General features: G+C 47.0%; 1 protein-coding gene across 1 annotated transcript in view; it reads left to right on the forward strand.

The window, feature by feature from the left end:
• Positions 1–2,643: 2,643 nt before the first annotated feature.
• TCERG1L (transcription elongation regulator 1 like) overlaps positions 2,644–25,152 on the forward strand; it is a gene marked incomplete at its 3' end in the record, with an annotated part of 96,353 nt that continues 73,844 nt past the window's right edge. The window contains exons 1-4 of the mRNA XM_079794206.1: positions 2,644–2,934; positions 4,999–5,145; positions 5,933–6,113; positions 24,750–24,935. Of these exons, the coding sequence (XP_079650332.1) occupies positions 2,665–2,934; positions 4,999–5,145; positions 5,933–6,113; positions 24,750–24,935 (784 nt within the window). The 5' untranslated portion in view covers positions 2,644–2,664. The remainder of the gene's footprint in view (positions 2,935–4,998; positions 5,146–5,932; positions 6,114–24,749; positions 24,936–25,152) is intronic.

Below are 25,152 nucleotides of genomic sequence, written 5' to 3' on the forward strand. Positions count from 1 at the left end.
CTGAGGCAGTGGTCGGCAAACTCATTCGTCAACAGAGCCAAATAGCAACAGTACGACGACTGAAATTTCTTTGGAGAGCCAATTTTTTTTAAACTTAAACTTCTTCTAACGCCACTTCTTCAAAATAGACTCTCCCAGGCCGTGGTATTTTGTGGAAGAGCCACACTCAAGGGGCCAAAGAGCCGCATGTGGCTCGCGAGCCGCTAAAATCCCCGTGGGGATGCGTGTCTCCCATCCACGGGGGGTAGGGCTGTTTCTGGGTGTGTGTAGGGGGTCCCTGAGATGAAATGAGAGCCAGAAGCAGGGGAAGAGCCCTTACCCCGGGTGCCCCATCATCTCACTTCATCGGTGGAAACGCCCTGCACGTGTCCCTGGAATTAGCACGCAGCAGGGTGCAGAGGGGTCCAGAGCACGGTGTTAAATGACACAGCTCAGCCCGCGGCAGAAAGGGGCAGAGCAGTGTGGCTGCTTGGAGGTTCTCTGAGCGAACAGTCACTCGCGACTTCCGGCTCTGGCTCGGCTCCGAGTCTAGCAGCTGCCCAAGGCGCCTTGTGCTCCGGGCACAGGGAAGCCAGGGCGGGCACGTGGATCACCCGCTGACAAACGCAGACTTCAGCAGAACCACCCCAAGGACAGCGCTGCGTGGGGATGGGGTGAGACCCCTCCCCCCCCATCCCCAGTGCCTGAGGAAGCCCCCACAGATGGCTGAACCCCGCCTTCCCGGGAGCTTGGGGTCCGTGCATGTAGCGCTTTGTGCAGAGAGCACCATGCAGGCCGGGCTTTGCCAGGGGTCCCCAGGCCCAGCTCCCAAATGAGGGAGAAGGGTAAGTAGCGATTACTCAAACAGGGGCCCCCATTAACCTGCCTAAAGATGCCCCCTCAATACCTCAGTCTGGCTGTGCCCATCAAAGTTAAGACACATCACATTTGTGGGCACTTACAAACATATGCACACGGATTAAAAGCTGAAGTTGAATAGTAACAGGCTTCAAATCTGCTGAGCTTTCTGATTTTAGGTGAGAGAAAAAAAACACAAAATCTTGCCAGTACTTTTACATCAAAGAGAGAGATAGATTTGCTAATTGAAAAATGGAGAAAAATATGGAGATGCCAGCTATGCAAATTAACATATGCCCAGATCTAAAAGAAATCATGCCAGAGCGGGAGGAAATTAAGCAAATTAGGGTTATGTGGAAACATCCCTAGAAGAAAAATGAGAGGACTCAGGTGACTTAGTTTGTACCTAGGAGGGGGGTGTGGACCAGCTCAGAGCCGGTGTATGGAGAGTCCGGCCCAGGTCAGGGTGAGTTTTTCTATGTGCTCTCGAATGCAAGCCTCATAATCCCCCTTGAAGCAGCAGGAAGCCCTTCACCAGGCCTCCTAAGGAGCACTGGGTTTGAGCTACAGGTAACTGGCTGGGCTTCTCCACTTAGCGACCTGAGGACCTAATTAGCACAGAAGGAAGTCTCCATCCCGCCCCCAGCACAAATCGTCCTGGACTGGGCTACATCCCCAGAGCTGCTGTTGCTGCCCAGGATCACAAGGCAGTGATTGGGCCTCCCAGGGACCAGGTCTGTGGCAGGAGGAGGGTCGCGGGAGCTATTGGGAAGCTCGCCGCCTGGCGGTGACTGTTCTTAGGCAGCGCTGAGCCAGGCTGTGGGCCAGCCAGGGTCCGAGGAAGGGTTTGTCCTTGGCCCCAGGCAGCTCATGGTGCACTGCGGAGGCCAGGTGCGGCGGGTAAAGCCGGAGCACAGCTCTGTGCCGGCGGGACCCCACAACTCGTTTACAGTGGGCTTCTCGCGAGAACTAGGGCGTCCCGTGCAAAGGCCCGGAGGCGACCTGCCTGGTGCGTTGCACAGAAGTTAACGGAGCGTGGGGTAGGGCCTCGGAAAGAGGACCCGCTGGGGGCTTAGGAGAGTGTTTGGCACATTTCCCCCAGAGAAATCCACTCATCCCCAGCGGCAATCAGCGCCGCCTAGCGTCGGGGTCTGCAACCAGCATCCCCTCGGGCCGTGCGCCCTTGACCCAAGTAAAGCCCGGCGGAGAGCGGACCTTGCGCGGTCCCGTCTGGCGCCCCCAGCCCCGCCCGGCGGCGGGACGTGCCCGGCTTGTGCGCGGCCACCTGGGCCTCGGCTCGCCACCGCGCGTGGATTCCGGCTCCGGGCTCCAGCGCTTTGCGCACCGTTGCGAAGGCCAGCGGCTTCCAGCGGCCGCCCGAGAGCCCGGGGGCGCTATCCGCGGGATCCCGGCCAGGCGCGCCCTCAGCTCCCAGCGCTCCCGCCCGCCCCGCCTGCCCAGGGGTCCAGAGGCGCGGGCGCGCCGAGCCGGGGAGGGGTGCAGGCGGTCAGGCGGGGGCCGGGAGTCTGGGGGCGCGGGCGGGCGGGCGGGGCCCGGGCTGAGGTCCGGGGGGCGGTGGCTGCGCTGCGGCCGCGCTCGGAGGGGAGGACGGTGGGCGGGGGGAGGGGCTCTCCGCGCGGGGCAGGGGCGGAGCGAGCGGCGGCGCCGCGGAACCAAGTGAGTTCGCTCCGGAGCCCGTGCTGTGGCCGGCCGCACCTCCGGCGCCCGCCGCCCCCGCCGCCCCCGCCGCCGCCGCCCGCGTGGGGATGTAGGATGCTGGTGGGCTCCAGGCTCCAGCGGCGGCGGCGGCAGCCTCTCCTTTGGCCGATGAATGCAGACCCGCCGCCGCCACCCTGGGTTTGGATGGTCCCCGGCTCGACCGGGCTGCTCCGGCTGGGCGCTGGGGTCGCGCCCCCGCCCGTGCTGCTCGCAGCGGCCCAGCCCCCCGCCGCTCCGCTGCTCCCGGGGCTGCCCGGCTGGCAAGCCCCCGGCGAGCCCCTGCTGCCGCTGGTGCCGCTGCCCTCTGCGCCAGACCACGCCGCCGCCGCCACCGCCGCCGCCGCCGCCGCGCACTGCTACCCACTGCTCCACGGGCAGGTAACGGGTCCCCGCCCCCGCCCCGGGCTCGGGTTCTGGTCTCCGCGCGCCCCTGCCCTGGGCGCGGCCCTCGCTGGCCCGGGCGGCCCCGGCCTGGGGCGCGCGCTCTTCCGCCCCTGGTGGTCCAGGCTCCCCAACCCACAGCACCAGCCTGGCAGCCGTGCATCGGCCACAAAGTTCATGCCGTGACGTCCCGCTCTGCCCCCAAGCAGTCTTTCCGTATTTTCCGCGGTCTCTCAGCCCAGCATTTTGGGGACCAGCACCCCAACCGAGGCCCGTGTTGGGACCGAGGCGGCCACAACTTTCGCGGGGCCGGGGTCGCTGTCCAGAGAGCGGTGCTGAAGTCGCCGCCGCCGCGGGAGCCGGCGTGGCAGCCGCGCAGCGTGGCCGGCTTATCGCAGAGAAGTTAATACTTTTACAGTCTCCGCCAGACTTGAAAATCAAGCTGGGAATCAATAGCTATTTCTGATTCTGATCTGGTTGGGGTTTGTGTTTTTTTTTTTTTCCATGTGAAAATAGACTCAGGACAATGCTTAAGAGAATTCAAACCAATGGAAGCTGCAGGGAAATCCTGCCTTTAATACCGAGAAATGTTGCCGGTGATAAACCGACGCCCCCACCCCCCAACCGAGGTCCACCCGAGCCCGCCTCGTTAGCTAGCTCGTGCCATACTGCACTTTGGAATACTTTGGCATTTAAAACCCGGAATTAAAAAGGAGAAGTGACTGTACCTTTGATGAATGGTGCAACCGAGCAAGGCAGGCTGGTTTTGGCAAGATCCATTGTTTGCTCTCTAACTATGCAGATGCATTTAAATCAGGGAAAAACGCATTTTATTCCAAGGATAGTCTTCATTAGCATATTCAAATAAGTGGTATGTTAGAATCCACCATTTAATTAATTTTATTCCTATATTATCTTGTGAGCTTTCCTTAAAGATGTTGTTAAACTCCTCCCACACTGGTCTTTAGACCTAATGGCACATCACACATGCAGTCCTAGGTACCTATTTTGATGTGCGATGCAGTTCATATTGGGTTTTATTGAATAAACGGTGGTAGCTTTTTTGGCATTTTCAGGAGGTTGCTGTATCAGAGTGCTACCACTAGAGGTATATGATGCCCAGGAACTACATTTTTTCTCCCCCCTATATAGAACGCTGCATTTTTTGGGGGTGTCCATTTAAAAATGTATTTTTAAAAATCTTATTATTCTTCTTTTGAATATTTTTGTGCCACATGTTTTCTGTGAAATGACAATATTTAGAACCAGAAGGACATTTTCACGTAACAGGAAAATTAGAAAGAAAAAAAATGCTTTTATGATCTGAAACGAAGTAGATGTGGAAGCATTCCACATCACGGAGCAACGATTCTGTCAGTTCTCTGCTCGTGACGATTCGGTTATTTTAACGAGGGAGCCTGTCTCCGAGACGGCCTGCCCCTTTCGGTGTTCGCTCGTTTCCTCTGTGCTTTGGGATCTTCGGTTATTGATGAGCTACCCTTTCATCTCCTTTGCCTTGGAATCTGTCTGCACTCGTGAGCCGTGGGCAACTTTCAATCTTAACCCCTTGATGAATTTCATTTTGAAAATATTATTTGTGTTTGTCTTTTAAAAAGATAAGTATAATTCATACAAAATGTTATCCTGACAGGACTATCATGACATACAGCTCTCTGCTTGCTTATGAAAAGAATTCAAGAACCATACAGGGACTACCCGGCATCTCCCCTTTCCATTGTGGTTCCTCCTATCTCAGGCAGAAACCCACTTCTTACCGGGTTCTCGTGGTTTTGTCCTTAGAAGTTCTTTCTCAGTATCAAAGAGTGCAATGTGGGTAATGCTTTGTGATGGTTCTGATGGGAAACCTTATACATTTTAAAAACGTGTGGTTTTTTTTTTTTTAAACTGGGGAAAGAGGAGGTTTTTCTCCTAGTTAAATACATATATTTTTGAATTTCCTTTTTAAAAAATTAAAAAGCAGCTGCCCCCGTAGCTTACGGGACAAACTAGAGTTGATTGACATGGGCTAACAAGCATTCCCTCTCTCTTCTTGGGTTTCAGTGGCTATTCGGTGGCCCTTCTCCTTCCATAGGACTCTCCCCCTCTTCCACTGTGGAGCTGGTGCCCATTTTCCCACATGTCTGCCCATCTGCTCTCCCACCTCCTGTTGGGAAAGGTTGGATAGACAAACGGATACCCAATTGTAAGGTAAAAATGCAAGTAGTTTTATTGGATAAGTGGGAGTGAATTATGAAGTTGTTGGGTATTTCCATAACAACAGAAAACAATGTGTTTTCTCTTTGCTTAATTGCACTAGATTGACCTTCTAGGTCTAAAAAGGGATCTTTTCAGAATAAGATCAGTCTGTTAAACGCCAGCGGACTGGGGGGTGGGGGGGGGAGGGAATGGCATTTCGTTTTAGCTTAATATATTTGGATTCCATAGAACAATATAGAATTCTCCATTGTGAATCAGAATCTACTCTTTACAATGTTCAGTTTTTAAATCTGTAACAATGGGTCAACAGCTGTCCTTAAACATGATGTAATTCAAGTATAAATTTTAAAAGCGAGCTTTTCTTGAGATGATCGCTTTAAGTGTTCCTCTTTCTGGTGGTTTATTTTGGCGTTTGAATTCAAATGTACTAATTACGCTTTGTTTGAAAACTAAAAAAAAGAAAAGAAAAACTATGTGGTGACTTGTCTGTGCCACACAGCGGACCTCCTGGTGGCGGTTCTTTAGTCTGTACACGGGCTGCTGTGCTGAATTAATCAAGTCAATAGTGGAAGCCCAGCGCAGACCACGGTACCTTCATGGTGATGGATATTGGAGCCCCGTGGATCTTTAGGTTGGAGAAGGATGCTTTTATAGAGTCCCCACTTATAGGCTCTCCAATATTTGATCAATGTAAGACAAGACAAATATTTTACAGTAGTCTTTAGTCTTTCTCATGTGCATGGTCTGAATTGTTACACTTGCTTTCTTTTTTGGACAGATCTTTTTAAATAATTCCTTTGCTCTGGACTCAACGTGGATATATCCCGAGGAATCAAGATTGTTCCATGGGTATGAAAAGCCTCATTTATTGGCAAATCAAGTAGCTGTGTCTCTGTCCAGGCCAGCGCCTGCCTCCAGGTCTCTTCCCACAGTGGTGTTAGCACCTCAGCCTATACCAGGTTGGTGCCCAATTAGCCGTGCCGGTGTGCTTTTTCCCCCCGCCCCTCCTTTTTGTTCTAGCCACAAGTGAGTCAGTTCTAGGTATGAACACTGCATTTGTCATTTTAATGAAACAATTCTTTTAAATTCGTTCAGTAACGTATCATTTCTTTTCATTGGCATGTTTCCTTTTGATAAAGAAATGGAGTTTGGGGTAACTTCACTGTGTTTGGGGGGGCATGGAATTTGATTTAAGATGAAGAGATGGCAGAAGGGATTTTCCAGGACCATATTTTTGGTGCTTTATTTTTAGAATTGGACCACAGCTTCTGCTGGTAGCTCTTAACAGGGGCACCACATGATCAGGACACTCATTACAAAATGTTTCTTGGGTGGGGTGAGGTGCATGCGTCAAAGCTGCCTGGTCTGCAGGACATGCGAGGTTTCTGTGACCTCACATTGCGGGTGATGCTGGGCATGCTCTAGAGAAGCACATACTCTTTGTAAGATGGGTTTTGTTCTGTCTTTGGAGTCTTAGTGACCTGGAAGAACACTTGTCTTGGAATAAACTCCCTTGAAATAATCCCTGCATGAAAGATTGTGTAATAAACCCATATAGTAACAGGAGAGTAAAATCATCTTATGAATTTTTAAATTGATTTTTAAAATCACCTTAACATACGATCATATTATAAAAGCAAATGTTGCCCGTGCCAAAATTACCTTGCAACACCTTCCATTATGGAATATTTTATGACTTCAGAATTACATTAGCTTCCTGTAATTTCCTACCTACCACGCTCATCTCAACGGGTGTCTCTAAAATTTAGTAATAAGGACATGCCCTGTGGCTAATGTGATGGCTGAGGAGATAGATCTGTGTGCTTCTCTGTTTGCCTACCTTACGTATTCTAATTTGCTATGGATCTTGTTTAGTAATAAGTCAGGAAGAACAACTCCATTATTTGTGTGGTTTTTTTTTTCATGGGCCTTAATGATTCTTGACTGAAACTTGCCTTCTGTCCTTGCCTGGTAACTAGGCATTACCGCGTTATTAAAATCCGTGTGAGCAACATCTACACGTGCATTTATAGACATTTTTCACTAAGATGATTATGTTTCCTATTTCATGTAATGATGATGAAAGGTGGTTAGGCTGCATGTGTTCACACAAGGATTCGTGGCTGTGGCTGCTGGTGGCTCTTTTGGTATACGTAAGAATAATATTTCCATTTCCTAGTGCATCAGCAATAGCTGTCACCCAAATAATTAGAAATTAAGTTTAAAAATAGATAAGTTAGTTAAACCAGTTAGGCAGAATCTTTGCGTCAGCTTTCCACCTCTCAGCTCCTCCTTGAGTTTCATGGACATTTTGCAGTGTGCCTTAACCCTCTTCCTAGAACACTCCTACTATGAACACACTAAATATCTCTTCAGTTGAAGAAGCTGTCGATGTAAGAGACGTCCAAACCTGTAGAGAATTTTTAATAAGAGTTTATTTGAGCGAAACTGATGACAGCTGCCGGGAAGCAAGATCTCAAACACTCCTGAGATAATCGTTTTGCAGCTTCTTTTTATGCATTTGAAATTACAGAGGGAACCCGGGGAAGATTAGAGAAAGCAAGGCGGGGATCGGATTACAGAACAGTTAATAAGATTATGTACTCTTTGGAGGGCGGTAATTACTTTTGTTATTTCAAAGGTGTACTAAGGTAGATGCACAAGAACAATGAGCAGGGCTGGCTTAAAACCTTTCACTAAAGAAGAGGGCAAAGGGGGGATAAATGGCGGCGGAAAGAGATGTGACTCTGGGTGATGAGGGCACAATGCAGTGGGCAGACGATGTGTTATTGAGTTGTATACCTGAAACCTGTAGGGCAGTGGTTCTCAACCTTTTTAATGCCGCGACCCTTTAATACAGTTCCTCATGTTGTGGTGACCCCCAACCATAAAATTATTTTCGTTGCTACTTCATAACTGTAATTTTGCTACTGTTAATGAATCGTAATGTAAATATCTGTGTTTACCGATGGTCTTAGGCTCTACAGCAGCGGTTCTCAACCTGTGGGTCAGGTTTTATTAACCAATGTCACCCATTTTTCACTAAGATGATTATGTTTACATAATCATACATTTAATAACAAAGAAAAAAAGAAGTTAGAGGCCTGGGGTGTTACTCCCCACCATGACCTACACAGTTAGGAATTTATGGTCAGTTCACTGTGTGAGGTTACTTTCTGTAGAACCCATTTATCTTTCACAATTCCCCTTTTCGATTATAAATCAATCTGAAGGATGCATTGATGACCAACCTTTGGTTGGACAATGTGGTCTCACAGGGCTCGGAAGGCTCAGTTCTAGGAAGTCTCAGTATCAACGCTTGTTGAGATGGTGGACCATTGGGCATGGGGCAATGCTATAACCATGAGATGTGAGGCTGAATTTTTCCCCAAAAGGGAAGGGCAGGTGAACAGAAGGCTTTTGGGTCCTATGGCTTTCACTGTGAAGAACATTGGACCATTTCTATCCTGTGAACTGTCATGATCTGAGTTTTGCCTTCTGCCTCATTTTTTTCTATATTTGGTACCTAGTAGTATGACATTTACGTAAGCCATGAAAGAGAGTATTAAGTTATTTTATACACGTTCAGTCATCAGGAACAGTTGGACTACAATGAAGAACCTCCAAAACAAGTATAACTATTATTAGGACTAATGTCCTTAGCAAACTGGTAAAGACAACCAGTTGTTTTTGGTGTTAAACATCTATCTGTAGGTGTACAGGCCTTGTCGATGTCGTGGGTCAGCTGTCTAACTCTGATGTGGGCAGTTTCTCATCCTCAAGGAGTCTTGGATGTCGTAGGCGGAGACATGTATGGAAGACAAGGCTAGATATTCATTCCCAGTCAGGCACCTGATAAGCCCTTCCAATGAGGTTGCAGAGTGTCTTTAATTTTGTCCTTTCCAATAAACAAAATCTCCAGGTAGCAGTCAATGAACCCTAAGTCTGTGTCTCCTGCGAGTTCACTGTGAAAGGAAGTGGCTACCCATTTGACATTTTCTTGAAGTGACTTTATTAAACCTTGATAATAGCTAAGATGGCTCCTTTCAATAATGTCAATTCATAAGTTACTTCACCCAAGTCCATCTTAAAAGAAAATAGGGTTTGCCAGTGAGCATGGGAAGAACCAAGCAGCTATCTTGGGTTTCCAATAACCCGACTATTCATTTAATTGACAACCATTATTTACCCATACAATATACCCTGGAAGTTTTCTATCACTTATTGTACAATGATTTCCATGCAATTTAACATAAAAACAGAACTTGGAGATATTCCAGGGGCTCTTCTAGCTGCAAAGGTATTCCTACATATATTGAGATTTTAACAGTTAAAATCTCAATCTCTAATGAAAACTAAGAAGTAAACAACTAGCATTCTTTAGCTTGGCAAATTTGTGAAGATATTTCATAACCTCTAGAAGCATATTCCATAGACATCAGAGTCAGTTATTGACATGGGCTTATTTTTATAAACTTGGGTAAAATATAAATATTTTATTAATAATTCAAAAGACACGTCTGTTCTTGAACCAACAAATTTAAAATAGCCTTTGTTTAGTACGGATTAATCTTAAGTTGTGAACTTGAAAAGCATTTGAGTTAGTTTCTATATTTCTGAGAATTTTAGAATATCCAATTTTTACCAGTGCTTGCCTTCCCATTAATTTTAACAATATCAGCAGAAGTTGAAAATTATCTGACATTTACAACATGCATACGTAGGCATACACAGACAGACAAACAGAAACATATCTTTTATCCATGAGAAAAACTCATTAGTTTATGAAAAAACAGTTGGCTCCACTTTTTGTATTGGAGGCATTTACAATTTATATCTGTCCTGGACAAGTCAAGTTCCAAATGACCATCCCCTTTTAACATAAGGACAGCCATTTTTAATACCTCAAAGAACTGGGTTGACACCTAACAACATCATTGGTTGATCTATTTATCTAAATCTTTCTTTTAACGCTTTGAGAGACCAATTCAATATGTTTTCCTAATTTTATAGTCAGTTTTTATTATGGTGCATACAAAAAGATTAATCTAGAAGTCACTTTAGTATTAATGAAAGGCTGACTGTCCTGGGGCTTGTCGGCCTTGAAGGCATGATTTCCCATGTTAATTTTAGTGTTGTGTGGTTTTTTTTTGTTTTGTTTTTTTTTGAGATCCATAGAGTCTGAACAAACTTCTAGGGAAAACCAGCTTTTATATGCATGTCTCCAGATGAGCCAAATGTGGTGGATATCCTTATAGGATTGCTTCACACCCCAGAGGGTGACAGAGATTCTCAGATACCAGGAATACCAAGGGCGAGGGAGAGCTTCTCAGACTCCACCAGAACCATGATGTTTTCCAAGGATGGGAACTCTCTCTCAAGGTGAACATCCATTCATGATTTTAAAAAAACAAACCCTCAACAAATTGGGCCTGAAAGAAACATACACACCTCAACATAATGAAGGCCATAGATAAGAAACCCACAGCTGACATCATACTTAATGGTGAAAGATTGAAAGCTTTTCCTCTAAGATCAGGAACAAGACACGATGCCCACTCCCACCACTCCTAGTCAGCATAGTATTGGAAGTCCTAGGTAAAGCAGTCAGGCAAAAATGAAAGGCATCTAATCAGAAAGGAAGAAGTAAAGTTGTCTTTATTTGCAGGTGACATGATCTTATATATAGAAAATCCTAGAGACTATACCAAAACACTGTTGGAACTAATCAACAAATTCAATAAAGTTGCAGGATACAGAATGAGTGTTCAGAAACCAGTTGAGCTTCTATACAGTAACAATGAAATACCTGAAAAAGAAATGAAGAAACCAAACCCATTCACAGTAGCATCAAAAACAAGAAAATACTCAGGAATACATTGAACCAAGGAAGGAAAAGATCCAAGCAATGAAAACTACAAGACTTGGCCAAAAGAAGTGGAAGAAGACACAAACAAATGGAAAAATATCCTGTGCTTTTGAGTCAGAAGAATTAATATTAAAATGTCCATACTACCCAAAGCCATCTATAGATTTGATGCAATTCCTATAAAAATTCCAATGGCATTTTCCACAGAAATAGAAACAAGAATCCTAAAATATTTATGGAACCATAAATGACCCCGAGGAGCCAAAGCAATCCTGAGAAAGAACAAAGCCAGAGGCACCACACTTCCTTATTCAAACTATAATGCAAAGCTATAGTAATCAAAACAGCATGGTATTGGCATAAAAATAGACACGTAGACCAATGGAACAGAATACAGAGAGCCAAGAAGTAAACTCCTGTATACACAGTCAACTAATATTTGACAAGGGAGCCAAAAGCACTTAATGAGGAAGGGGTAGTTTTTTTTTAATAATGATGTTGGGAAAACTGGATAACCACATGCAGAAAAATGAAGTTAGACCCCTATCTTACACTGCTTATAAAAATTAACTTGAAATGAATGAAAGACTTAAGCATAAGACCTGAAATCACCAAACTGCTGGAAGAAAACATAAAGAAAAATCTCCTTGACACTGGTCTTGGCAACAATTTCCTGGATATGGCACCAGAAACATGGGCAACAATAGCAAAAATCAACACGTGGGACTGCATCAAATTAAAAATCTTCTGCACAGCAAAGGAAACAATCAAGAAAATGAAAGGCAACCTAGGAAATTGGAGAAAATATTTTTAAATCATATATTTGATAAGGGGCTGTTATCCTATATATTAAAAGCCTAATATACAAATTGACTGAACAGCGGAATGACTAGTCGTTGGGGGCCGGAGCTGGCGAGCAGGCGGTGCCAGGTCAGCCAGGGTGGGTGCCAGTGGGCAGAGGGAGGGGACAGTGGTTGGGGGGCAGCGGCCACCGGCAGTGGCGGAGGGGCGATTGGCGGGCAGGGCCTCCGCTCATTGGCCAGTGTTGTCCCCGGATTGGCCCGCAGGTCGCCTTCCACAGAAGTGCAGGACTAAGCTGTCAGTCAGACCTCCCCTTAGGGCTTCTGATCTGTGAGAGGGCACAGGCCAGGCCGAGGGACCGCCCCCAAGTGCATGAATTTTCATGCACCGGGCCTCTAGTTCAAAAATATAAAGGACTCATACAACTCAATAACAACCCCCTAAAACAAACAAAACAATCTGATTAGAAATTAGGCAGAAAAACAAAACAGATATTTGTCCAAAGAAGACATACAGATGGCCAACAGGTACAAGAAAAGATTCTCAATATCACTAGTCATCAAGGCAATGAAAATCAAAGCCACAATGAGATATCACCTCACATCTGCTTGAATAACTATTATCAAAAAGATAAGTGATAACAAGAAGTTGGTGAGGATGTGGAGAAAAGGGCATGATGGCTGGGGAGGTAAATTGGTTCAATCATTATGGAAAACAGCATAGAGGTCTAAACAATTAAAAATAGAACTGCCATATGATTCAATGATACCACTTCTGGGCATATATAGGAAGGAAATGAAGGCAGGATATCGAAGAGGTACCTGCATTTCCATGTTCATTACAGCATTGTTCACAGTAGCCAAGATGTGGGAGGCAACCTAAGGATCCATCTATAAATGAATGGATAAAGAAGATATAGTATATGTAATACAATTGAATATTATTGAGCCATGAGATAGGAAGAAATCCTACCATTGGGGACAACATGGATGGACCTTGAGGGCATGAGACTAAATGAGAAAAGCCAGGCACAGAAAGACTAATCCTGGAAGATCTCACTTATATGTGGAATCTAAAAAAGCCACATCTAAAAAAGCAGAGTCCAGACTGGTGGTTGCCAGGGCTGGGAGAAGCGGACGTGGGTAGATGCGAGTCAAAGGTACAAACTTGCTGTTGGAAGACGAACACGCTCTGGAGCACTAACGCACAGCCCATGATTATAGTCAACAAGACGGAATCACCTACAACAAAGCTGCCCAGAGATTAGACCTCAGACGCTCTCACAAAAACAAACAAAACCCCAAACACCTCCCCCCCCCAAAAAAAACACAAGAAAATTCTCAAATCAACGAGCTAAGCTTCCATCTTAAGAAACTAGAAAAGGGAGAGCTAACCTGTAAGAAGCCAAATGGAGGAAATAGTGAAGATCAGAGCAGGAATCAAAGAACCTAAAACTAGAAAAATATAAAGAAAATCAGTGACACCAAAAGTTCTTTTTTTTAAGAATGATCAGTACCAGTACAGTCAAACCCCCCTGGCTATAGAGTATAAGAAAAAAAGAGAGACAACACAGATTGCTGAAGTCATGATGAGCAAAAGGCATCACTATAGATTTTAGTCCTAGAAATTTAATAGGAAAACCATACAGAGTACTTCATGATGATGAACTTAACAGCCTGGAAGAAACGGGCAGAGTCTTTGTAAGTCACCCCTACCTGTGCTTACTCAAGAAGAAACAGAAAGCATGGATAACACAAAAGCACTGAGTCAGTTCTGTTCTTCCAACAGAGAACAGCAGGCCCAGACAGCTCTGCTGCAGCCCTCCCCAATGTGTAAGGAGGAAAGAACACCACGTTTAAGTAAACTGCTTCAGAAAATAAATAGCATTTCACAAATTATTATTATTTTTTAGGTCAGCATCCCTCTGATACAAAAACTAAGTAGATATTACAAAAAAGACAATTACAGGCCCATATGCTTCATAAACATTAGTGCAAAAAAAAATCCTCAACATAATATTAGTAATGTACACAACTCACAGCACACCATGAGCCAGTGGGGCTTTTTCTAGGAATGCGATGCTGGCCCAGCGTTAGAAAATCAATGTCATTTACTTTACAGAAACAACGAAGAAGAAAAACAGCAGGATCGTTTCAATAGATGCGGAAAATACATTTGTCAAACTCAAAATCTATTCAGATATTAAAAAAAACACAAACAAACCTCTAATTCAACTCAGTATTAAAGGGGACGTCATCAGACTGACAAAGAACATCTATGAAAGGCCCACAGCTACAGTCATATTTCATACTGAACGCCTGATGTTTTCTGAGATGGAGAACGGGACGAGGATTTGTGCTCTCAACACTCCTATGCAGGCCTGTGCTGGAAGGCCTACCCAATGCAATAAGGAACAAGAAAAAAGAACGAGGAGCATGCATACAGATGGCAAAGGAAGAAATGAAACTGTCTCTCTGTGCAGACAAAGCGAGGCATGCAGACCATCCCTAAGAGTCTACTGAGAGCGGCTAGTACCAATAGGTTGTTTGTCAAGGTTGCAGGCTACAAGGTCAATGTGAAAATTCAGTTGCAGTCCTGTATTGCTGGTGGAGAACAATTGGAAATTAAAATAAAATAATAGTACATTAAAGCACCCAAAACATGAAATGTTTACAGATAAAGCTAACAAAATATGTACCCAGAAAACTAGAAAACATTGATTAGAGAAATCAGACATTAATAAATGGAGAGAGATTTTGTGTTAATGGGCTGAAAGACTCAATAATGTTAAGATGTCAATTCCTTCCAGGTTTACCTATAAGTTCCATGTGATCCTAAATAAAACCCCAGTGTCATAGTGGTTTACAAGCTAATTCTATAATTGGTATAGGAAGCCAAAGGAAGTAGAGTAGCCACAACAGTTTTGAGAAAGAAAACTAAATGTGGAGGAAGCATAAATAAGTGATTTGAATGCTTGTGATAGAGCTACAAGAATGCGGGCCTTGTGGAATTGGCAAAAGTATAAGAACAAAGATCAATAGAAATAGTAATAGACCTTCCAGAAATAGGCACACACATACGTGGTCAATTGATTTTTGACAAAGGCATAAGGGCGATTCAATAGAGAAAAGCTTGATTTTCCATAAATGGTCTGGGGACTGGTCTTTAAAACAAAAAACAAACCTTGTCCAATACCTTGTATCATCTACAAAAATTAACTCAAAGTAGATGAGAGGTGTGATTATAAAACCCCAAACCCTAGAACTTCTGGAAAAAAAAACACACCACACCACATAAAAGAGAAATTTGTGATCTTGAATTAGGCAAAGGTTTCTTAGATATGACACCAAAAGCATGATCCATCAAAGAAAACGCATGGACGGACTAGATTTCATCCATATTAAATGCTGCCGCTCTTTGAAAGTACTTCGAATCCAATGAAAAGAAAAGCCAAATACTAAGAGAAAATACTCGCAAAGCGTATATCTAATAAATAATTGATATCCAGAATACACAGAGAACTCTCACAAGTCAAGAACAAGAAAACAAACAACCCAACAAAGTGGGCAAAATGTGTTACCAGACGCGTCGCCAACACAGATGCGTGGACGGCAAACGAGCGCGTGCAAAGATGCTCGCTGTCCTCCTCGGGGCCAGGCACCCTGAGTCCGCAGCGAGAGCCCACACACCTCTCAGAGGGGCTGTAACTTCAGCACGCGGGGAAGCGGCTGGCCCTTCCAGAACTTGCTGGTGGGAATGCAGCCACTTTGGGGTCAGTGTGGGCGTCTCTCACAGGCACACCCACATCCGACACCCAGTAATCTCCTGCCTACACAGTCACCCAAGAAAAACAGATATGCCCACCCGGACACCTGTGCACAGCTGTTTACAGAGGCTTTGTCTGTAAGCAGCAAGGCCCAGGAACAATGTAAAGGTCTGTTACTTGGTGAGCGATGGACGATGACGGAGATAACGAGGCACGGCTTCTGGTACCAGCAGCCAGCGGTTGGACCCTGAAACCGTGATGCTAGGTGCAACCATCCACAAGCAAACATCCGCGTCATAGGCGCTGCCCTTTTCTGACTTAAGACCAGACACAGATGGGTGGTTTCCAGGGTTAGGGTTTGGAGGAAGGTATTGATGATGGGGGGCCCGGGGGGAGAGGTTAGGGGTTGTGGACAGGTATCTGACTGTGGTGGGTGGTTACATGACTGTGTTGATTGAAATTCTGAGAACTGTGCACCTAAATGCAAATTTTTCGCGAGTGCACCCAACATTTGTTTTTTAAAAGGAAGAGACGTAAGAGACGTACCCAGTACTACGTGCGAAGTTTATCTGACCGCGGTTTGAAAGAAGAAGATGGAAAGACAGCTGGAGAAATCCAGACGCGGACTATGTCTTGGATAATATGAGGGAATTATGTTCATCTTGTCCGTCTGGAGGTGTGGCAGGTGTTCTGTGCACTTGAGAGTCGACTACTGCAACGGGAGGATCAGCTCAATCCACGACGCGTGCGCTTGAATCCAGGTGTGCGGCTGGGGGGGCGCGCGTGTCATGAGGAAACACGCCCACCGCCAGCTGGTGACTGTGGATGGTTGTGACGCGATCACGGGGCTCCCGGTGCTGTTCTCCACTCCATTATCGTTGGAAGTTGCCATAATAGCAAAGAGAAAAAAAAAATAGCGCCATGAAACACACTTCAAAAAAGTGACAGAGTGATGGTGGGGATCGCACCTGCCTGCCACGGTGCAGTGAACGTGAAAATGAAAGATGAACCCTAAAGAGACACCCAGCCGCCTGGAAGTTACAAGAACACCAAAAATGAAGGAAGGAAGCACGCCACGATGACAAAACTAGACCTTTTACGTGAGAGGCAAGCACGATGTGTGCCTATTAGGAGTGGTGAGTTGTGGGCAGTGGTGCTAAAGAGCAGATCCAAAGCTCGAAGTGATGATGGTGTGAACTATGAAAGTGTGGGGACCAGCGTAAATGCACCTTCAAATCAAGGCAATAGAAAGTTAGAGAAAACTAAGGAAAACCCGAGGAAGCAAATAATAAAGGCAAACATTTATAGTTTTAAACACAAAAATAAATTCAATTGATTAAAAATGCTTTCCTCACTGATGGTTATAAAAACAGAAATACATTAACTGGAATATCTTTTCTCAATATTAGTAAATTTTAAATGATTAGGTTAGCTATTTCCTGGGAGGTGGTCAACTTGGATCAAGATGGACACCTGCATAAATGCCCACAGGACTCCTGCCTCCTCTGAGCGGACTTCTGCTCGGAGACCTCATTCTCCCCTGCCCCTTAGCCCGAGTCCCCTCTGAGCCTGGCCCCATCTCAGTCTTCACCGGTAAAGTCTCCCAAACTCCAAGGAGAACCCTTTAATAACTATAGTTTGTTTCAGGACATAGAAAATGGCGACATGCTAATATAGATTATAGAAGTTATTTACCCGTTTTACCAGTGTTTTTAGAAAATAGAAAACAAACAGAAACAAGTAAATTATATGGTCAGATTTCAGTTGTAAAGGGAGCTGTAACAATCCTAAAAGTATTACTGAAAATGTAACAGTATGGTAATGATAACACCTGCCAGGACTCAGTGGAGCGCATTTCATCGTTGCAGAAATTGTATAAAAATAAGAAAAGCATGGCAATGACATCACATATGTGGGTTTAATAAGAAAAAATATATTCTTTCATTAGGCTACTAGAGGCCCAGTGCATGAAATTTGTGCACTGGAGGGGGTCCCCTCAGCCCAGCCTGCGCCCTCTCACAGTCCAGGAGCCCTTAGGGGATGTCCAACTGATGGCTTAGGCCTGCTCCCAGTGGGGAGCAGGAAACAAAAAAACTAAGAATTTGTGGAATTATTTTCAACTGGAGAAACTCACTATGGACTTGAGTAGGAAAAATGGAACATTGTGAGATATTAATTATTTTTAAATTAAGTTATGGATGTAGTACAATGCTAATTATATTACTTTTTGAAATCTTTTAGAAATCTTGATCATGGAATATACACCTGAGATGAACAAATATAGGATGCCCCCCAAAACTGTGTACACACACTTTGAATAATTAGAAAGGAAATATTTACTAAAACACATTTAATTTTCAAAATCGAGCTACCAGCTGTTAAAGTGTATACATTTTTTGGGGATACCCTGTATATATTTTTAAAAAATCTGTAAGAGGGATTTAACTTATTCTAAAGTTACATCAGTTTTTAAAATGTGGTACTGATGTACTAATCTACATACAGATTAATGTAATAAGTTTTAAAAGAATTGTTAGGGAGGACAATGTTCTAATACCATAATAAAAAAATAGATACAAAGAGATGACTCACAGCATAATTATAAATTATTATTTGTAATTATGATTATTATGCAAGATGTGGTTTACTCACAGGTAATTCAGGAAATGCAAATTTAAACCAGCAAATATAACATTCTCCTATTATGTAAATTGGCACAGGTTTTCAAAAACCTTGGCTCCACTTCGTGTTTGCAGTAGAGAACAGTGTTTATTCTTCCACAACTATTAGAAGTAGTGTGTTTTGAGTCATGCGATTGGACTTTCAGATCCTTTAAAATGTTAATATAGTTTCACTCAGTGAAATTATGTATATGGCCGGTTACAGAAAGAGCATGTGACAACTTATAATCCCAAGAGGAAAATTTAATCTTAAATGTCCTTGACTAGATAAGTGTCAAGTGAATTGTGAGACATCACTATTTAAAATACCTTCCACTTTTAATAACATCACATTTGGAAGATTATTTAGACAAAAGCAAATGCTTTTATTTTAGTAAATTTTTAAAAGCAGGGAACAAACCATTTGAACCAGATGATCTGAATTCTTGGAGCACCAGACACACGCTCACACTCATGCGCACACTGACAACAGGAGACACACCAAGATGTTTTTTTTTTTTTTAAATATATTTTATTGATTTTTTACAGAGAGGAAGGGAGAGGGATAGAGAGTTAGAAACATCGATGAGAGAGAAACATTGATTAGCTGCCTCCTGCACACCCCCTACTGGGGATGTGCCCGCAACTAAAGTACATGCCCTTGACTGGAATCGAACCTGGGACCCCTTCAGTCCGCAGACCGACGCTCTATCCACTGAGCCAAACCAGTTAGGGCACCAAGATGTTAATAGTGGCTATTTCTGTTGCTGTATGCTGGGGTGAGGGGTACTTTTATTTCCAACTCTATAATATCTTTTATTTCCTTTTTTGTTGTTGTTAATCCTCACCCAGAGGACATTTTCCCATGGACTTTTAGAGAGAGTGGAAGGCAGGGGGAGAGACACACAGAGAGAGAAACATCAATGTGAGAGAGACACATTGATCGGCTGCCTCCTGCACACGCCCCTACCGGGGCTGGGGATCAAGCCTGCAACCGAGGGAATGGAACCTGGGTCCAGAATGGAACCTGGGTCCCTTCAGTCTGAGGGCCGACACTCAATCCACTGAGCCAAACCGGCGAGGGCTTATTTTCCATTTTTAATGTACATGTATTGCTTTTATAGTCAGACAAAAGCCATAAGATACATGAAAGTGCTTCTCTCATCCTCATGCCATTGAACATGAGAGTGTTACCTGCTGCTGGGGCTCGTCCCCCCGAGACACCTACAGAGGAGATAATGGAGCTGGCCCACTTGTCCCACAAGGGCGCCGCCTGGTGCGGGCGACGCGGGTGTATCTTTAACCACACGTCAGGTCAAGGGCAGCGTCCTTGAAGGACCAGGCGTCCGGGGGAGCCCGGGAGGGAGGTCTCTCACTGCTTCCTTGCAAACATCCCCTGCGGATCCTTGGGTTCCAGCAGAGGTGGCAGCACCAGCTTCCCACACAGAGAGCGTCCCCACAGAGCGCCCATCCTGAAGGCATCCGTCTGTCCCCACCGGAGACCGACCGTGTGTCCGGGAGCTGGTGACGCGTGAGAGTCAGAAGTCAAGTGTCACCGAAACCGGTCAGTCCTTGTCCGGAACCATCCAGCTCCCCGGAAGCCATCCTGTGACGTCGCGCTCAAACGGGGCGCCTGGTACCTGGAGATCTGGAGTCATAGGCTGCACAGAGAAATCTTTGGGAACCCCCCAACATTGCTTAGCGAGTTGGGGGAGACACGCTGCTTCTCTGTGATGGAAAAGCAGGTATTTTAGCAGAGGATGCAGATGTGTTTGAGTCTCAGAGCTGCCCGGAGGGGGGCCTTTCAGGCTGGTGGGGGCCGGGCCGGGCTCTGCCCTGTGGTCTGTGGGTTTGTTCGCGCTGAACTCCAGTTCCAGAGAAAATGACGGGGCGATCCCAGAGGCGCTGGAAACCGGGCCATCTGGGAGAAGTCAGAAAATACCGGCATGTGGAAAACGCTTACTCAGCCTCCCCTAGCAAGTGGTCTACAATTCTGCTTTGAGAGAAGGGAGAGCACAGCACATTCTTTGATGCCAGTCTGCCCGGGTTCAAAACGGTCCTGCCACTCGCCAGCTGTGTGCTAGCTGTGGGCACCTGAGTGCATCACATGAGTGGCATCTTCCGTGCTGGCGGTACCCACCTGCTCTCACAGATAATCCCCACAAGACGCTGCTCCGGACAGGAGGGAGGCGTCTACCCTCCCCCAAAGAACCGGGCGAGCAGTTCCCCCGGTGACTGCTTTCTATTTTGTCTGTATCACACGTACTTCAAGGCGCCATTTGTATGAAAATTGGTTGTGTCTCCAGACCCAGTGGTAAATTATTCAGGCATCAACCAAAATTGAGAGACTGCCTAGATAATGAAAAACTTAAATGAGGGCTGTGTTTACCAACACAACTTATATCATTTTAAAAAATGAGGAATTTATGTCTGGCGATCTTTTTTTCCCCTCTTGAATTTATGGGTGACATTCCACAAAGTAATGAATCAATTCGATGCAAGGTGACAGTTCTAAGTCACAGATGTGATTCAGATTCTTTATACTAGAGCCGAGATGGGGCCGAGGAAATGACAGAGATGTCAGAATTCCATAAAAGTGGACTTGGGAAATTAGGGCTATCGCCTCACTTTCATCTTATTGGAAGTTTCCAGATGTTGGCGCCTACTTTAAAGCAGCACTCTCTAGCGGAAATACGATGTGAACCACATGTGGAATTTAAAATTTTCTGGTACTCATATTTCAAAAGGTATAGCAAGCCAGGCCGCCATGGCTCAGTGGTTGAGCGTTGACCTATGAACCAGGAGATCATGGTTTGATTCCCGGTCAGGGCACATGCCCAGGTTGCGGGCTTGATCCCCAGTGTGGGGCATACAGGAGGTAGCTGATCAGTGATTCTCATTATTGATGTTTCTCTCTCTCTCTCTCTCTCTCTCTCTCTCTCTCTCTCTCCCCTTCCTCTCTGAAATCAATAAAAATATATATTTTTAAAAAGACATAACAAAACAGGTGAAATTCATTTTAGTCATTTACTTTATTTAGCCCAATATCCAGACCATATCACTTCACCATGTCATCAACATAAAATTATAAATGAGACAGTTACCCTTTCTTTGGTTTTGTTCTTGAAACCGAGTGTGTCCCAGAGCACACCCCAGTGCGTGAGCCACAGTTCCGGGCTCAGTAGCCACCTGTGGCCAGTCTCTCCTGGTGGGACCGGGTAGTATGAGAAGCTAAATGTGTCTGTGGGGCTCTCAACAATGTATCTGCGAGTGTACCTTAGAGAAACGGCTCCATCAGGAGTTTAAATCAGCATTTCAAAGAAATGTACTCAGGGCCCATTCTGTGAGCAGCGTGAATTCAAACCTCACGTGACCTCTCTCTGTCTAAGGTCTTATAAGAGCCCGCCTGCCCCCGCCCCGCCCCCTCTGTGTTGCTTAGGCCAGTGGAGGTTTCAGTAAGTGAGCATGCCAGCCGCTGGCAGGGGCTCCTGTGCATAGGGCCCAGGTGGGTGCCAAGGAGAGTCCTCCAGATGCTGGGGTGGCCCGGTGTCTCAGAGGGGAGGGGCCGGCCTGCAGAGGGCCTGGGGTCAGACACAGCGTCCTGGTGCTGGCATGGTCCCGGGCCTGCCTGAAGTTTCTTAGACCTCCCCGGATTGTCGTCTTTGGCAGCAAACAGGTATGGATGGCTACCAGGAGGTTCCTCAGGACAAAATGTGCCCACACAGCTCTTTGCGAGTGTGGCCCCGAAGGAGGCAGATGGTGATGATAAAAGGGCGGCGCAGGCCCAGCGCGGAGCTCGGCTCCCGCAGCCACCGGCCAGCTCGCCTCCCCAGGCCGCCGCCGAGGGAAGCACACGGTTAATCACTGTTTTGCTTAAAACATTGATTTTTTTATAAGTAATCCTTATGGGATAGCATCTCTGGCGTATCTCTTAGCTGGCTTAGCAGTTTTCTTATTTTTTCTTTGGCTGGACCTCTCTTATCTCCCTGTTATTTACTCAACTCAGGGATTGATTCTCTGCGGTCCTTGGGGGAAAGCGAGTTATGCTAATTATTTATCCTTCGGCACAATTTATTGAGTGCCTGCTCCTCTTCCAAGAGTCAGCTCAAGAGGCCCTGGTGGGGGGTGGGCAGCTGGCATCCCAGGGTGCCCTTGGCTCCGCGCACCGCCTGGCTGGCTCCATGGGCAGCTCGTATATCTGTGTGCATCGCGCTTCCTGCGGCATCGTCTTTCCGTCCAAGCCTTGCAGATGGGTGAGCAGAGGTGCTCGGGAGATGCCCGACCGTGGCGGGGGCGCAGGAAAACACCAGCCCCACCCCACCCCCGTTTCATCTTGCACACCCAGGAGCGGGAGTTCTCCAGCACCCGCCTCCCAGCGTGCCCTCCGCTCCCCGACCAGGCGCCCTGCGTCTGAGCGCACGGCTGCTCTCTGTGCTGGCGGTGGGAGCCAGGCTCGGCTCCCGCACAGGGCCCTGTGCTCATGTCAGCACTCCTCGCTCCTGGCCGAGGCCTGGGGCCCCCTCCCAGCTCACCCCCCAATTCAGAAAAGAATTTTGTCGCTATGGGTTATTGACTTTCTGTCTCCACTGATAATAGTCGATTCTGGGAACTCATTGGAGCGGGTTCGTAACCTAATGAATGCAAAACAAGCCCCGAACTATCTTTCCACGTGTTTGTTTTTAAACAGGCAGATCAGTTTGCTTCCTAATTTTCCTTTTCAGTTGACACATCGTTTTTGACAACAAAATCGTCACCCGGGAATAGGAATGTCCCCACACTCCCATTTACAAAACAGCTTGCGCCTTAGCATCCGTCCTTTAGAACACGGCGAGTTTATCCTTCACGGGCAAACCTCTGTGTGAACAGGAAGTGACGTCCATGCATGGAGTCCCTGGGTGGCAGCCCGGGGTCATCGGGTTTGGTGCTTACCATTGGGCCACAGCAGCAGACCTGTCCCTGAGCCGGGCAGGCAGGTGGGTGAGTCCCCGGGAAAACACCTGCGGGAGCCTGAGGGCGAGGCGGATCGAAGCAGAAGCGTTTGAATGGGGCTTTCACCACCTCACGGCATCGGCTGACACAGCACGCATGCCTCAGAGGCTGGTGCTGCTGTGCACATCACGGATGTTTATGGTGGACAGCACCTAGTGTGATGGGCTGGTTAGGGGGATGTGGCCAGTGTGTGTGGGGGGTCCCTGACCCGGGAGACTGGGCTCTGATTCATAGGTGGATCTGGGGAGGCCCCGGGATGAGCAGGGAAGTGTATTTTGTAACCCCTCATGATAAGGGCTTCCTGACAACCTCATGGAAAGCTGACGCCCACCTTCCGATGCTCAGTCCTCTCTCCCCACCCAGTGTCTCCGCGGCGCCATCAGCCTTCATGTAAAGCAAACCAACAAGAAGAGCGTGGACCGCGTGTGCGCCCCGCCTGGCAGGTGTGCTCCTGAGGCGGCCTTCTGTGGGCTGCGCTCTGTCCCTGGGAGTAAACATGCGTGGCATCAAGCCAGCCAACGAGGCACCGTGGGCCCAATGACATGCCCTGCGGGCAGAGGGTTTTTTTTTGTGATCTGCTTTGCTCACTGAGCACATCGGAGCCGTCCCTGTGCACTGTTCCTCCCCACACGACCGTACCGGCTGCTCAGTCTCGCTGAGTGGACGCACATACAACCGTGTGCCTTTCGCTGATATTTCTAGTTTCTTGCTGTAAACCTCTATGTTAAGGCATCAGGCATGGGGATGGATGACAGGAAGGGAAATGCCCGATTAAAACTTGTGAACTGTATTAAGATTTTTAAAAACACATTTCCCGATTGCTTTCCAGAGCTGAGCACACGAGGCTTCCACCAGCAATATAAGCTGGTGCCTACACAATGTTTCTTAGAAGCCACAGTTATTCCAGGGACTGAGGGTTCCTGTATTTATTTATTTATTTATTTATTTATTTATTTAAGCTTTACAGAGACAGCAGAGAAAAAGACGGCTTTCAAATTCTCCTTCAATGCCAAAAAGTCCCAGCTGGAATCTGTATTTGCAGCCTGACCCCTCACAAGGAGCTGCCAAGCCGAGAGGGGTTGGGTCTCCCCACGGTGGTGGCCAGTTGGGTGCCAGCCACGTGCCCAGGGCCCTCTCCACCCCAGCACAGCTCCCCTCTTTACCCCCTCGCCCCCCACTGCCTGTGCTGGTCCCTGGCCCCTCTCAGCTCCTGCCCCCAGCATCACCTCTGATTTTGCACAGCCCTGCATCCCGGCCGCTTCTCTGAGGAGCTGGTGACTGTCCGCGTGGCGGCCCACTGGCCCTCACAGAGCTGTGTCCCCTGCCACCTGGACAGCGGAGAACTCATCACTTTCTCTCTGGGACAGTGGCACACGGTGTCCACTTCCCAGAAAGAGGGCTGGCCTTCACAAAGCTCATGTTTTCTGTGCTCGTGTGTTGCATCATGAAATGGCATCTGTCTCCCCCGGCCCCTGGTGTCCCCTGCTGACCTCCTGTCCCTCTTCCGCAGGTGGTTGCCACAACAGCCTTAAGCCCGTCGGCAGCAGCCCCGCCATCGCCATCGCCGCCACTGCCGCAGCCATGGTCTCCGTGGACGCTGAGGGACTCGGGGGCCCGTCCCCCTCCAGCGCGCAGCCCTGCCACTTCCTGACGCTGGCGCCCATCAAAATACCCCTGCGGACTCTCCCCTTCCCTGGTAAGCAAGAGCACGGCTCTCAGAGCCTCGAATCGGTTCCAGAATCCACAGTAAGGAGCATGAGGTGGGACCAGCCAGCCCGCAGGTGCCCGGCTCCCTGAGTCCCTGAGCTGTGGGGCAGCCAGGCTTGCCCAGAGGTGGGGCGGGGCAGGAGGTATACAGGTTTGCTCATCATCCATCTACACAAAGGGACGCGGGTCCACTCAACAAGGCTTTG

The sequence above is a fragment of the Cnephaeus nilssonii genome (genome assembly GCF_951640355.1).
Source record: "Cnephaeus nilssonii genome assembly, chromosome: 16".
Classification (NCBI taxonomy): domain Eukaryota; kingdom Metazoa; phylum Chordata; class Mammalia; order Chiroptera; family Vespertilionidae; genus Cnephaeus; species Cnephaeus nilssonii.